At 44.7% G+C, this 15065-nt stretch overlaps 1 protein-coding gene across 2 annotated transcripts in view; it reads left to right on the top strand.

Annotated features, from left to right (window-relative positions):
* Positions 1–15065, top strand: part of c5 (complement component 5) — a 58526-nt gene that overhangs the window by 40053 nt on the left and 3408 nt on the right. Inside the window, exons 29-33 of one of the 2 annotated variants that reach the window (XM_029722325.1) lie at positions 8842–8919; positions 13099–13254; positions 13618–13680; positions 14229–14322; positions 14635–14674. In XM_029722325.1, the coding sequence (XP_029578185.1) occupies positions 8842–8919; positions 13099–13254; positions 13618–13680; positions 14229–14322; positions 14635–14674 (431 nt within the window). The remainder of the gene's footprint in view (positions 1–8841; positions 8920–13098; positions 13255–13617; positions 13681–14228; positions 14323–14634; positions 14675–15065) is intronic. The other variant, XM_029722326.1, reaches the window with a different exon arrangement.

Here is a 15065-nt window from a genome sequence, read left to right as displayed (position 1 = left end):
AGCTCTGTCCAATTTTCAAGTCTTGCCATAGATTTTCAAGCAGATTTAAGTGAAAATTGTAACTTGGCCACACAGGAACATTCACTGTCTTCTTGGTAAGCAACTCCAGTGTAGATTTGGCCTTGTGTTTTAGGGTTATTGTCCTGCTGAAACGTGAATTAATCTCTCATTGTCTGGTGGAAAGCAGACTGAACCAGGCTTTCCTCTAGGATTTTGCCTGCTCATTGCTCCATTCTTTTGACTTTTTATCCTGAATAACTCCCCAGTCCTTAACAATTGCAAGCAGCCTGCTCATTAGTCAAATCAAATCAAATTTGATTGGTCACATACATTACATACATTACCGTTCATTACCGTTCAAACGTTTGGCGTCACTTAGAAATGTCCTTGTTTTTGAAAGAAAAAATAACATAAACTTGATCAAAAATAGAGTGTAGACATTGTTAATGTTGTAAATGACTATTGTAGCTGGAAACGGCAGATTTTTTATGGAATATCTACATAGGCGTACAGAGGCCCATTATCACTCCTGTGTTCCAATGGCACATTGTGTTAGCTAATCCAAGTTTATCATTTTAAAAGGCTAGTTGATCATTAGAAAATCCTTTTGCAATTATGTTAGCACAGCTGAAAACTGTTGTTCTGATTAAAGAAGCAGTAAAACTGGCCTTCTTTAGACTAGTTGAGTATCTGGAGGATCAGCATTTGTGGGTTCGATTACAGGCTCAAAATGGCTAGAAACAAAGAACTTTCTTCTGAAACTCATCAGTTTATTATTTTATTATTATAATTTTTTTACCCCTTTTTTCTCCCCAATTTCGTGGTATCCAATTGGTAGTAGTTACAGTCTTGTCTCATCACTGCAACTCCCGTATGGACTCGGGAGAGGCGAAGGTCGAGAGCCATGTGTCCTCCGAAACACTGCACTGCTTCTTGACACAACGCACATCCAACCCGGGAAGCCAGCCGCACCAATGTGTCGGAGGAAACACTGTACACCTGGCAACCTGGTCAGCGTGCACTGCGCCCAGCCCGCCACAGGAGTCGCTAGTGCGCGATGAGACAAGGATATCCCTGCCGGCCAAACCCTCCCTAACCCGTACGACGCTGGGCCAATTGTGTCACCCCATGGACCTCCCGGCAGGCTGCGACAGAGCCTGGGCTTGAACCCAGAATCTCTGGTGGCACAGCTATCACTGCGTAGCAGTGCCTTACACCACTGCACCACCCGGGAGGCCCCGTCAGGCTATTCCATGCGAGAAATGGCCAAGAAACTGAAGATCTCATACAATGCTGTGTACTACTCCTTTCACAGAACAGCGCAAACTGGCTCTAACCAGAATAGGAAGAGGAGTGGGAGGCCCCGGTGCACAACTGAGCAAGAGGACAAGTACATTAGAGTGTCTAGTTTGTGAAACAGACGGCTTACAAGTCTTCAACTGGCAGCTTCATTAAATAGTACCTGCAAAACACCAGTCTCAACTTCAATATTTTGCCTTCTCCACTGCTGCCCCGTTGATGTGGATGGGGCCGTGCTCCCTCTGCTGTCTCCTGAAGTCCACGATCAGCTCCTTTGTTTTGTTGACATTGAAGGACATGTTATTTTCCTGGCACCACTCCGTCAGGGCCCTCACCTCCTCCCTGTAGGTTGTCTCGTCATTGTTGGTAAACAGGCCTACCACTGTTGTGTCGTCTGCAAACTTGATGATTGAGTTGGAGGCATGCGTGGCCTCGAGTACAGGAGGGGGCTGAGCATGAACCTAGAGTACAGGAGGGGGCACCCTTGTGGGGTTCAGACCCAGGGCCCCGAGCTTAATAATGAGCTTGGAGGGTACTTTGGTGTTAAAGGCTGAGCGTCTCCTGTGGATTAGGCGGCCGTCTATGGTGGCAGATTGACGAGGAGACGTATCGCTGTGGCGCTCCACCGACATTCCGTCAAAGAAATGATCTAACATAAATAATGTAGCAGATGGTAGAAAGAATATGCGGCCTATTCTGTAGCCTACAGGCTGGAAATAAAATGTATGAACATGCAATGAAATGGAAACTTTTTACATCATGCAGGTTTTTTCGATCAAATAGCCTAATCTGGCCCAATCCAAAAACAATGCAATGACATGTTAACAAACAACATATCCTAAAAACAGGACAGGTCAAAGAAAAATGGACAATATTGAATGGACAATCAGGCAACTCACAACTGCTGTTCAGTAGTTTTATCCTTTTGTCTAAATTGTCATGATCAGTGGTTTCAAGTTTATATCCTTCAATTTTTCACGAGCTGATCATAGCGAAAATGAAATACTTCTGTATTTCCTGCTGTGTAAACACATTGCAAATAGGCCTAGGATAACTCCTCCTGATGAAGTTGGGTAGCTGATATCAGAGCTTAAATAGTCAAATTGATTAGTCACAGGAATCAGGACTAATAAAGCCAATGCAACAGCCTGTTTTACAAACGGTGGGCCTACCACATGGATGGGCATTCATAAAATTCCATTTCGGCCAACATGGTAGGCTACACCCCAGTAAGCACGGACAAACGCCGATGTCTTTTGGATGTCTTTCTTTAGTCCTGTCTGGACCGGACGTCTTTTGTTTGGTGTTTTACAAACGGTAGGTCTACCACATAGACGGGCATTCCTAAAATGTAATTTCAGAGGACACTGTAGGCCAGGAATGGGCAACTCCAGTCCAGCCCTATAGGCTGTCTCATCATTGTTGATGATCAGGCCTACTGTTGTGTTGTCAGCAAACTTAATGATGGTGTTGGAGTCGTGCCTGGCCATGCAGTCGTGGGTGAACAGGGAGTACAGGAGGGGACTAAGGATCAGCGTGGCAGATGTGTTGTTGCCTACCCTTACAACTTGGAGGCAGCCCGTCAGGAAGTCCAGGATCCAGTTGCAGAGGGAGGTGTTTAGTCCCAGGGTCCTTAGCTTAGTGAAGAGCTTTGTGGGCACTATGGTGTTGAACGCTAAGCTGTAGTCAATGAATAGCATTCTTTCATAGGTGTTCCTTTTGTCCAGGTGGGAAAGAGCACTGTGGAGTGCGATTGAGATTGAGTCATCTATGGATCTGTTGGGGTGGTATGCGAATTGGAGTGGGTCTAGGGTTTCCAGAATGATGGTGTTGATGTGAGCCATGACCATCCTTTCAAAGCTCTTCATGGCTACAGACGTGAGTGCTACGGGCGGTAGTCATTTAGGCAGGTGACCTTCGCATTCTTGGGCACAGGGACTATGGTGGTCTGCTTGAAACATGAAGGTATTACAGACTCAGGGAGAGGTTGAAAATGTCAGTGAAGACACTTGCCAGTTGGTCCGCGCATGCTCTGAGTACACGCCTTGGTAATCCGTTGGGCCTTGTGAATGTTGACCTGTGTAAAGGTCTTGCTCACATCAGCTACGGAGACTGTGATCCCACAGTCATCCAGAACAGCTGGTGCTCTCATGCATGCTTCAGTGTTGCTTGCCTCGAAACGAACATAAAAGGCATTAAGCTCATCTGGTAGGCTCGCATCACTGCGCAGCTCGCGGCTGGGTTTCCCTTTGTTGTCCGTAATATTTTTCTAGCCCTGCCAAATCCGATGAGCGTCAGAGTAGGACTAGTAGGATTCAATCTTAGTCCTGTATTGACGTGTTGCCTGTTTGATGGTTCGTCTGAGGTCATAGTGGGATTTCTTATAAGCGTCCGGATTTGTGTCCCGCTCCTGGAAAGCGGCAGCTCTAGCCTTTAGCTCGATGCGGATGTTGCCTGTAATCCATGGCTTCTGGTTGGGATATGTACATACAGTCACTGTGGGGACGACGTTGTCGATGCACTTATTGATGAAGCCGGTGACTGAGGTGGTGTTCTTCTCAATGCCATTGGATGAATCATGGAACATATTCCAGTCTGTGCTGGCAAAACAGTCCTGTAGCGTTGTATCCACGTCATCTGACCACTTCCGCATTGAGTGAGTCACTGGTACTTCCTGCTTTAGTTTTTGCGTGTAAGCAGGAATCAGGCGGATAGAATTATGGTCAGATTTGCCAAATGGAGGGCGAGGGAAAGCTTTGTATGCGTCTCTGTGTGTGGAGTAAAGGTGGTCTAGAGTTTTTTTCCTCTGATTGCACATGTGACATGCTGGTAGAAATGAGGTAAAATGGATTTAAGTTTGCCTGCATTAAAGTCTTCGGGCAATGGAGCGCCACTTCTGGATGAGCATTTTCTTGTTTGCTTATGGCCTTATACAGCTCATTGAGTGCGGTCTTAGTGCTAGCATCGGTTTGTGGTGGTAAATAGACGGCTACGAATCATATAAATGCGAACTCTCTAGGTAGATAGTTTGGTCTACAGCTTATCATGAGGTACTCAGGTGAGCAATACCTCAAGAATTATTTAATATTAGACATTGCGCACCAGCTGTTATTGACAAATAGACACACCCCTGCCCCTCGTCTTACCAGACGTAGCTGCTCTGTCCTGCCGATGCACGGAAAACCCAGCCAGCTATATATTATCCGTGTTGTCGTTCAGCCACGACTTGATGAAACATAAGATATTAGTTTTTAATGTCCCGTTGGTAGGGTAGTCTCGACCGTAGATCATCGAGTTTGTTTTCCAGTGATTGCACCTTGGCCAATAGATCCGATGGTAGTGCAACAATTTCAAAAAACATAATTTCACTTTGACATATAGGGGTACTGTGTGTAGGCCAGGTACAATACAATCTGTTATCCATTTTAAATTCAGGCTGTAACACATTTGGAAAAAGTCAAGGTGTGTGAATACATTCTGAAGGCACTGTAAATTATGGTTAATTCCCTGTCTTCTCTCTGACAGCGGCACAAATGTTAAATAACTGTAGGTGAGTGTGCAGAGGCCCGTCGATTGGGGACTTGACCACTTTGAGCGGGCTAAATCCGACTTAACAAGAACAGCCACCTTGTATCGTTGACGCAGGGAGTCAGGAAGCAGGTGCAGTTAAACTCTATCAGGGGTTGCTAAAACGCCTGTACTCAAAACAGTTTGTTATGGACTTGGGGCTCATGTACAACACACTTGAACTCGCCCTACTGTCCGAGTGCTTAGCTGACAGAAACCCACCACTTCTATTGACCATGCTGACAAACTAATCCACCGCATGAACCAATTAGACCTAGGATCCAAATTCACTGCGTGTCTGCCTTGATGTTCATAAAACTCCACGGACCCCCTCTTGCACAGTGGAACCACTCTTGCACAGTGGAATCCAGAACGATTCATAACCTAATGAATAATTTGTATTTTACATAGCCTCAAAAAAATAAAGGGAACACTTAAACAACACATCCTAGATCTGAATGAAAGAAATAATCTTATTAAATACTTTTTTCTTTACATAGTTGAATGTGCTGATAACAAAATCACACAAAAATAATCAATGGAAATCCAATTTATCAACCCATGGAGGTCTGGATTTGGAGTCACACTCAAAATTAAAGTGGAAAACCACACTACAGGCTGATCCAACTTTGATGTAATGTCCTTAAAACAAGTCAAAATGAGGCTCAGTAGTGTGTGTGGCCTCCACGTGCCTGTATGACCTCCCTACAACGCCTGGGCATGCTCCTGATGAGGTGGCGGATGGTCTCCTGAGGGATCTCCTCCCAGACCTGGACTAAAGCATCCGCCAACTCCTGGACAGTCTGTGGTGCAACGTGGCGTTGGTGGATGGAGCGAGACATGATGTCCCAGATGTGCTCAATTGGATTCAGGTCTGGGGAACGGGCGGGCCAGTCCATAGCATCAATGCCTTCCACTTGCAGTAACTGCTGACACACTCCAGCCACATGAGGTCTAACATTGTCTTGCAATAGGAGGAACCCAGGGAAAACCGCACCAGCATATGGTCTCACAAGGGGTCTGAGGATCTCATCTCGGTACCTAATGGCAGTCAGGCTACCTCTGGCGAGCACATGGAGGGCTGTGCGGCCCCCCAAAGAAATGCCACCCCACACCATGACTGACCCACCGCCAAACCGGTCATGCTGGAGGATGTTGCAGGCAGCAGAACGTTCTCCGCGGCGTCTCCAGACTCTGCCACGTCTGTCACATGCTCAGTGTGAACCTGCTTTTATCTGTGAAGAGCACAGGGCGCCAGTGGCGAATTTGCCAATCTTGGTGTTCTCTGGCAAATGCCAAACGTCCTGCACGGTGTTGGGCTGTAAGCACAACCCCCACCTGTGGACGTCGGGCCCACCCTCATGGAGTCCGTTTGAGCAGACACATGCACATTTGTGGCCTGCTGGAGGTCATTTTGCAGGGCTCTGGCAGTGCTTCTCCTGCTCCTCCTTGCACAAAGGCGGAGGTAGCGGTCCTGCTGCTGGGTTATTGCCTTCCTACGGCCTCCTCCACATCGCCTGATGTACTGGCCTGTCTCCTGGTAGTGCCTCCATGCTCTGGACACTATGCTGACAGACACAGCAAACCTTCTTGCCACAGCTTGCATTGATGTGCCATCCTGGATGAGCTGCACTACCTGAGCCACTTGTGTGGGTTGTAGACTCCATCTCATGCTACCACTTGAGTGAAAGCACCGCCAGCATTCAAAAGCGACCAAAACATCAGCCAGGAAGCATAGGAACTGAGAAGTGGTCTGTGGTCCCCACCTGCAGAACCACTCCTTTGTTGGGGGTGTCTTGCTAATTGCCTATAATTTCCACCTGTTGTCTATTCCATTTGCACAACAGCATGTGAAATTTATTGTCAATCAGTGTTGCTTCCTAAGTGGACAGTTTGATTTCACAGAAGTGTGATTGACTTGGAGTTACATTGTGTTGTTTAAGTGTTCCCTTTATTTTTTTGAGCAGTGTATATACTTTCATATACTTTTGGTGAATTTATGAGGCAATGCAAGACAAGACATTGTGAGATGCAGATTACCACGATATAGCCTATGAACACGGTTCCGACTGTCTGCCTGCCCTGATTATCTCTCTCCCTCCCTGGCTAGCCTGCTCTTTCTCTTCGCTATGAAAAATGAATGTCTGGTCTTTGGTCTGTTGAGTGTAGAATAGCTCAGCCTACTCATTGACAGCCCCTACTTTAGTGAACTTGCGCGAGGCATTGCGGTGACTACACCGCTCGCGTGTGTGAGCGTTGCAAAATATATTTAGAAATCTATGTTATTCAATTATTGCACCCACACTGCTCGCGCGAGCCAACGAGTGTCTGCGATCGCTCTGCAAGTCCTGCCTCTCCCATCTCCTCATTGGTTTATAGAAGCAGGTACCCATGTGCCATCTTCTCATTGGTTATACCCACGTGGGTGACTGAAAGACGAACGAGGTCAGTAGCGGTAATGCACCTAATTTATGAAAGTTGCCAATCGCAATATAAAGTCAAGAGAAGAAAAAGCCTGAAAGGAAAATAGATGACTAGAAACGATTCGGTTGAGCATTTTATGTGTGGATTAATTGGCGAAGTAGAGGACCTTGTGAATTTCAGGTAAAATAACAACTCAATGTTTATACCCCAGGACAAATTAGCTAGCAACAGCAAGCTAGCTAAATAGGACAAATTAACTAGCAAGTGCAAGCTAACTAGCTAAATTTCCATAAATGTTTAATGCTTTTGACCTGTCCCCAAATTAATATAATTGGTTCAGAGTTTGTTTTGATATTTTAACCTGTGTGTCATGAACGAGTTTGGTGTGGGGGGACAAAATAAATGTATGCACGATGGCGCATGCGCGCAGCCAGTTTGGGTTCCGTAGAAATTGAGAGATACAGCATTGCCAAAGCCTATACTGTCATGTATTGATGTGACGTACTGATATATGACGTCACCTCATCAGTAGAGGAATGTGGGGCTTGTTACATGGACAATGATGGAGTAAAGACATGTTGAAGTTTACCTCTGAGTTTGGTTGATTTAATTCAGTATAATATCTTAACTTAGCACAAGTTGTAAGTATAGGGTTAAACAATGCCGAAGATGATGGCGTTTGAAAACTATAGTTAAATCTGAAAAGTGAGTTAGCGTAATCAAGATGGAAAACAATCTGCCAAAGTTTGACTGCTACAGTGAGCTTGCTATGCTAGGTCCACGCTGGACCAGGTGGTTGATGACGTTTGAGCTGTTCGCAGATGGTGAAGGATTAATACTATCCAGTGAAGTTGATGCGGTTACAAAACAACGGAGGAGAGCTTTGATCTACATCATGCTGGGACAGCTGTGCAGGACATTTTCTCCACACTCGCAGACACTGGAGAACCAACAGAATACGTCAGGGCTGTGGCTGCGTTAAATGCATACTTTGTGCCACAGGTAAACACAGCGTTTGCGAGACAGACATTTTAACAACTGATGAGAGAGTGGGTGTTATGAGACATGCCAGGCATATTCACCTATAGCAAATTAACTGTGTGTAATCAGACAATTAGTCCTAAGGGGAACACATTGTTTTTGCCACATGCACTTAATGCGAGGGTTCTAGCCTTAGCTCACAAGGGACATTTGGGCATTGTAAGCACAAAACAACATCTCAGGAGTAAAGTTTGGTGGCTGGGCAAAGACAAGGATGCAGAGAGGCACGTCAAGTCATGCCATGGTTGTCTGATTGTAGCACAACCAGATGTGCCAGAACCACTGAGACCCACAGCTTTGCCTGATGGGCCGTGGCAGGACATCACCACTGACCTATTGGGTTCACTACCAACAGGACACTCAATACTTGTAGTTGTAGACTATTACAGCAGATATTATGAAAATGATATCATGCAATCTACTACCGCAGAAAAGGTGATTGATAGTCTGGAGACTATTTTCAGTCATCATGGTCTACCATTAACAATCTGATCTGATTTTTGCCCACAGTACATGTTATCCCAGTTCCAGAACTTCTGCCAGGAAAATAGGATACAGCATGAAAAAACGACGCCAAAATGGGCACAGGTAAATGCTGAAGTGGAGTGGCAAAATGCCTCCTTCATGAAATGGATTTGCATTGCACAAGCTGAGGGGCTGGACTGGAAGCAGGAGCTATGCAAGTACGTCACAGTCTACAGGTCCATTGATCACTATTACCACGGGCAGGAGCCCAGCTGAGCTCCTTTTCTAAAGGAAAATGAGGTGGAAGCTTCCGGATATAGCTACACCACAGTGACCTGGAGACACAGGAATATGATGCTCAGCAGAAAGGGAAATCCAAGATCTATGCAGACAACCGTCGCAGAGCCAAACACTCTGACGTGGACATCGGAGACCAGGTTCTCCTAAAACAGGACAAAACACACAAGTTCACAACAACCTTCAAAAAGATACCACACACTGTGATCAATGAAGAGGGAAACAATGTGATTGTTCAATCTCCAACCAGGACCAGGTATTCAAGGAAAACAACATTCGTAAAGAGGTATACAATTGAGGAGCCAGATCCACAACCAAAGAACATCACACAACTGAAAGAGACTGTGGAACAGAGTCCTACTCTGAGACATTACATAGAGTCCAACCAGACTATCTGTGAGGGATCACCACAAAGACCACGGACACCCAAGCCAGTCAGGCCTCACAGACAAATTAAACTGTCACAGAAGTTAACAAACTTTGTCATAAAATCATTATCCTGTACTGCAAGGGGTAAAGAAAACCAGAAAAAACTGAAAAATGACAAGTACAAAGAACTAATGCGAAGACTTTGAATGTTTGTTATGTTGTGAAAAAGGTGCAGAATGTTTAGTTACAGTAAGAAAAATAATAATAATACTGTTTTGTTTTGCTTAGAAGTAAGCTTAAAAAGGAAAGTCCATTAGGAGAACAGTTATAATAAGACATTGAACATATTTCAGTTGTTTATTGGTAAAAACAAAGGTTGCTATATAGGTAAAGAACTAGTGTTGTTGTGTATGTCAAGTTGACATTGAAGTTCATGTCCAAGTAAAGGAGGGATGTCGTGTATTGATGTGACGTACTGATATATGACGTCACCACATCAGTAAAGGAATGTGAGACTTGTTACACGGACAGTGATGGAGTAAAGACATGTTGAAGTTTACCTCTGAGTCTGGTTGATTTAACTCAGTATAATATCTTAATTTAGCACAAGTTGTAAGTATAGGATTAAACATATACATATTTTGATTACGGATAAACTAAACTACAGGACTGTTTTGCTAGCACAGATTCTTCCAATGGCATTGAGGAGTACACCACATCAGTCACTGGCTTCATCAATGACATTGTCACCACAGTGACTGTACGTACATATCCCAACCAGAAGCCATGGATAACAGGCAACATCCGCACTGAGCTAAAGGGAGGATACCTAGTCAGTCACACAACTGAAACGTGTCTTCCCACATTCAACCCAACCCCTCTGGATCAGAGAGGTACGGGGGCTGCCTTAATCAACATCCACAGTGCCTGGGGAACAGGGGGTTAACTGCCTTGCTCTGTGGCAGAACGACAGATTTTTACCATGTCAGCTCAGGGATTTGATTCAGCAACCTTTCGGTTACTGGCCCAACGCTCTAACCACTAGGCTACCGTAGAACTGCCGCTTTCAAGGAGCAGGACTCTAACCCCGAAGCTTATAAGAAATCCCGCTATACCCTCCGACGAACCATCAAATAGGCAAAGCGTCAATACAGGACTTAGATCGAATCGTACTACACTGGCTCCGATGATCGTCAGATGTAACAGGGCTTGCAAACTATTACAGACTGCAAAGGGAAGCACAGCTGAGAGCTGCCCAGTGACACATGCCTACCAGACGAGCTAAATAACTTCTATGCTCGCTTCGAGGCAAGTAACACTGAAACATGCATGAAAGCTTCAGCTGTTCCAGACAACTGTGTGACCACGCTCTCCGCAGCCGATGTGAGTTAGACCTTTAAACAGGTCAACATTCACAAGGCCGCAGGGCCAGACGGATTACCAGGACGTGTACTCCGAGCATGTGTTGACCAGCTGGCAAGTGTCTTCACTGACCTTTTCAACCTCTCCCTGTCTGGGTCTGTAATACCAACATGTTTCAAGCAGACCACCGTAGTCCCTGTGCCCAAGAACACAAAGGCAACCTGCCTAAACGACTACAGAACCGTAGCACTCACGTCTGTAGCCATGAAGTGCTTTGAAAGGCTGGTCATAGCTCACATCAACACCACTATCCCAGAAACCCAAGATCCACTCCAATTTGCATACCGCCCCAACAGATCCATAGATGATGCAATCTCGATTGCACTCCACACTGCCCTTTCCCACCTGGACAAAAGAAACACCTATGTGAGAATGCTATTCATTGACTACAGCTCAGCGTTCAACACCATAGTGCCCTCAAAGCTCATCACTAAGCTAAGGACCCTGGGACTAAACATCTCCCTCTGCAACTGGATCCTGGACTTCCTGATGTGCCGCCCCCAGGTGGTAAGGGTAGGTAACAACACATCCGCCACGCTGATCCTCAACACGGGGGCCCCTCAGGGGTGCGTGCTCAGTCCCCTCCTGTACTCCCTGTTCACTCATGACTGCACGGCCAAGCACGACTCCAACACCATCATTAAGTTTGCCGATGACACAACAGTGGCTGACCTGATCACCGACAATGATGAGACAGCCTATAGGGAGGAGGTCAGAGACCTGACCGTGTGGTGCAAGGATAACAACCTCTCCCTCAACGTGATCAAGACAACGTTGATGATTGTGGACTACAGGAAAAAGAGGACCGAGCACGCCCCCATTCTCATTGACGGAGCTGTAGTGGAGCAGGTTGAGAGCTTCAAGTTCCTTGGCGTCCACATCACCAACAAACTAACATGGTCCAAGCACACCAAGACAATTGTGATGAGGGCACAACAAAACCTATTCCCCCTCAGGAGACTGAAAAGATTTGTCATGGGTCCTCAGATCCTCAAAAGGTTTTACAGCTGCAACATCGAGAGCATCCTGACTGTTTGCATCACTGCCTGGTATGGCATCTGCTCGGCCTCCGACCGCAAGACACTACAGAGGGTAGTGCGTATGGCCCAGTACATCACTGGGGCCAAGCTTCCTGCCATCCAGGACCTCTATACCAGGCGGTGTCAGAGGAAATCCCAAAGAATTGTCCGACTCCAGCCACCCTAGTCATAAACTGTTTTCTCTGCTACCGCATGGCAAGCAGTACCAGAGCACCAAGTCTAGGTCAAAGAGGCTTCTAAACAGCTTCTACCCCCAAGCCATAAGAGTCCTGAACATCTAATCAAATGGCTACCCAGACTATTTGCATTGCCCCCCCCCCCCTTCTACGCTGCTGCTACTCTCTGTTATATATGCATAGTCATTTTAGTAACTCTACCTACATGTACATATTACCTCAATTACCTCAACTAACCGATCCCCCCGCACATTGACTCTGTACCGGTACACCCTGTATATAGCCTCGCCATTGTTATTTTACTGCTGCAGTTTAATTATTTGTTAAGTTTATTTTTGTATTTTTCTACTTATCTATTTTTTACTTAACACATTTTTCTTCTTAACTTCTTAAAGCATTGTTGGTTAAGGGCTTGTAAGTAAGCATTTCACTGTAAGGTCAACACCTGTTGTATTCGGCGCATGTGACAAGTCAAATTTGATTTGATTTGGATGCACGGTTCTGACTGACTGCCTGGTGGCCAGCATGCCTGGCTGTACCCCTCCCCTCTCTCCCTCCCTGGCTAGCTGCTTCTTTCTTTGCTGTAAAAGTTGCGAGAGTTTGCGTTCTCGGAAGTAGCCTATGGCAACTAGCTAGTTTCCTCCATTGCAAAAATACTGAATCTTAGGACTCGATTCCTAGCGGAATAGAGGCTTGACACACAGAAATGGGAGTTGAGGAATGGACTCCCCACAACTAGTCATGGCACATACCTTCCACTTTGTTCAATAATTTCCATAACACATAGCCCCTTGTTGATTATCCCGTACATAATATATGCCATTTAGCAGACGCTTTTATCCAAAGCGACTTACAGTCATGCACATATTTTAACATGTCCCAGGAATCAAACCCACTATTCTGATGTTGCAAGTGCCATGCTCTACCAGCTGAGCTACAGAAGACAGAGGACCACCTACACCTTCTTCATCACACTACTATATGTCATCTCTACTCAGGACACTATTCTCACCCTGGAGGCTCTGACTGAGTACAGCAAAGTGGTCAAATATACCAAGCTGGATCTGTTGATCGAGGCGTCCTACATAAAGACGAGGGAACAACTGGGGAAAATCGTGCTCACCCAGAGGAAACCTGTGGGCAAACCAATAGAGGTAAGGGCTTACCTCCACCCTCACACGCTGTGTGACCCATAATTTACACACTGCCTGCAAAAGGACCACTTCTGCTCAATGAGACCATATTTTCCTTGGGTTTTCCTGTCACTAGGATGTATCGGGTCAATGATATTTGCAGTATAACCTGATCATGATCTCAATCATTTATGTACTGATGTAGTTTCTTCAGCATCTACCCCTATGGCACATTTCATACTGATCTTTGCTAAATGAACCCTGAAGTTGCAGTACAGACTATATATTATATCTCTCATGTGCTGTGTTTGTATGTTTCCTTGCTATTTTCTGTCTCCCATCTAATTCATGATTATACAGTCATACTGTGTCTCATTTTAACAGGTGACTGAGGATAAAGATGTCAGAGTGTCCACAGGCTTTGGTACAGGAGTCTCCGTTGTCCAGGTAAGTTCCATCCATCCTCTGTTGCGTTACTCAATGTCCTTCTAAACAGAAGTTGATTATGGGCTCCCGAGTGGTGCAGCAGTTTAAGGCACTGCATTTCAGTGCAATAGGTGTCACTACAGTCCCTGGTTTGATTCCAGGCTGTATCACATCCAGCTGTGATTGGGAGTCCCATAGGGCGGCGCACAATTGGCCCAGCGTCGGCCAACCTACACTGTGAATGTTTAAATGATGTATTCAATATAGACAAGAAAAATACAATAATTTGTGTTATTAGTTTAAGCACACTATGTTTGTCTATTGTTGTGATTTAGATGAAGATCAGATCAAATGTTATGACCAATTAATGCGTAAATCCAGGTAATTCCAAAGGGTTCACATACTTTATCTTGCCACTGTACATTTAAGTAATGATTTACATATACCCATTAATTCTTGAAGAATTTATTTTATGCCTCATGAGCTTAGTTCAACTGTCATACCCAATTGTTGTTTCAACTCTAGATTGCCCCCTTTAAATAATATGCTCAATTCTTATCTGACAACAGATGAAAACTGTTTATTATAAAACAACAGAGACCAACAAAAACTGCAAATTTGACATTTCCATTGAAGTGCATCATCCTAACAAAAAGTCCAAAGGTATGACAGTGTATCAATGTCTGTAAACTTACTACAACCATTTCTCTCACAATAAACATGGAAACAAATATACAGTACCAGTCAAAAGTTTGGACACACCTACTCATTCAAGGGTTTTCTTTATTTGAACTATTGTGATTTGTTTAACACTTTTTTGTTACTACATGATTCCATATGTGTTATTTCATAGTTTTGATGTCTTCATTATTATTCTACAATGTAGAAAATAGTAAAAATAAAGAAAAGCACTGGAATGAGTAGGTGTGTCCAAACGTTTGACTGGTACTGTAGCTTTAATTTCTACTTCACCAGATACAATGCTGCATTCTTCTCGAATTGTCGCATGTGCAAAGTGAGTAAAATATTTTATGTTTTGTTTTATTAATCGAATAAAGAAAATGAGCTGGCGCACACGCAGAGGAAATTATTTTATGTAGAGTTGCTGACTGATGGAGAATAAACTATAAGCTATGAAAATAAATAGTCACACACTCTATATATTAGTTCACAGTCATTTATTGAGTAAATCATCATAATTTTATTTGTATTTGTATGCCAAAGCAGCAGCTACTCTTCCTGAGGTCCAGCAAAATTAAGGCAGTTTATACAATTTTAAAACATTACAATACATTCACAGATTTCACAACACACTGTGTGCTTTCATGCCCCTACTCCACCACTACCACATATGTACAGTACTAAATCCATGTGTATGCATAGCCTGTGTGTGTGTGTATGCGTGT

This window comes from Salmo trutta, chromosome 29 (genome assembly GCF_901001165.1).
Source record: "Salmo trutta chromosome 29, fSalTru1.1, whole genome shotgun sequence".
NCBI classification, from domain to species: Eukaryota; Metazoa; Chordata; class Actinopteri; order Salmoniformes; family Salmonidae; genus Salmo; species Salmo trutta.
Note: the sequence above shows the minus strand (reverse complement) of the source record. Positions and strands in the feature narration are given on the sequence as shown.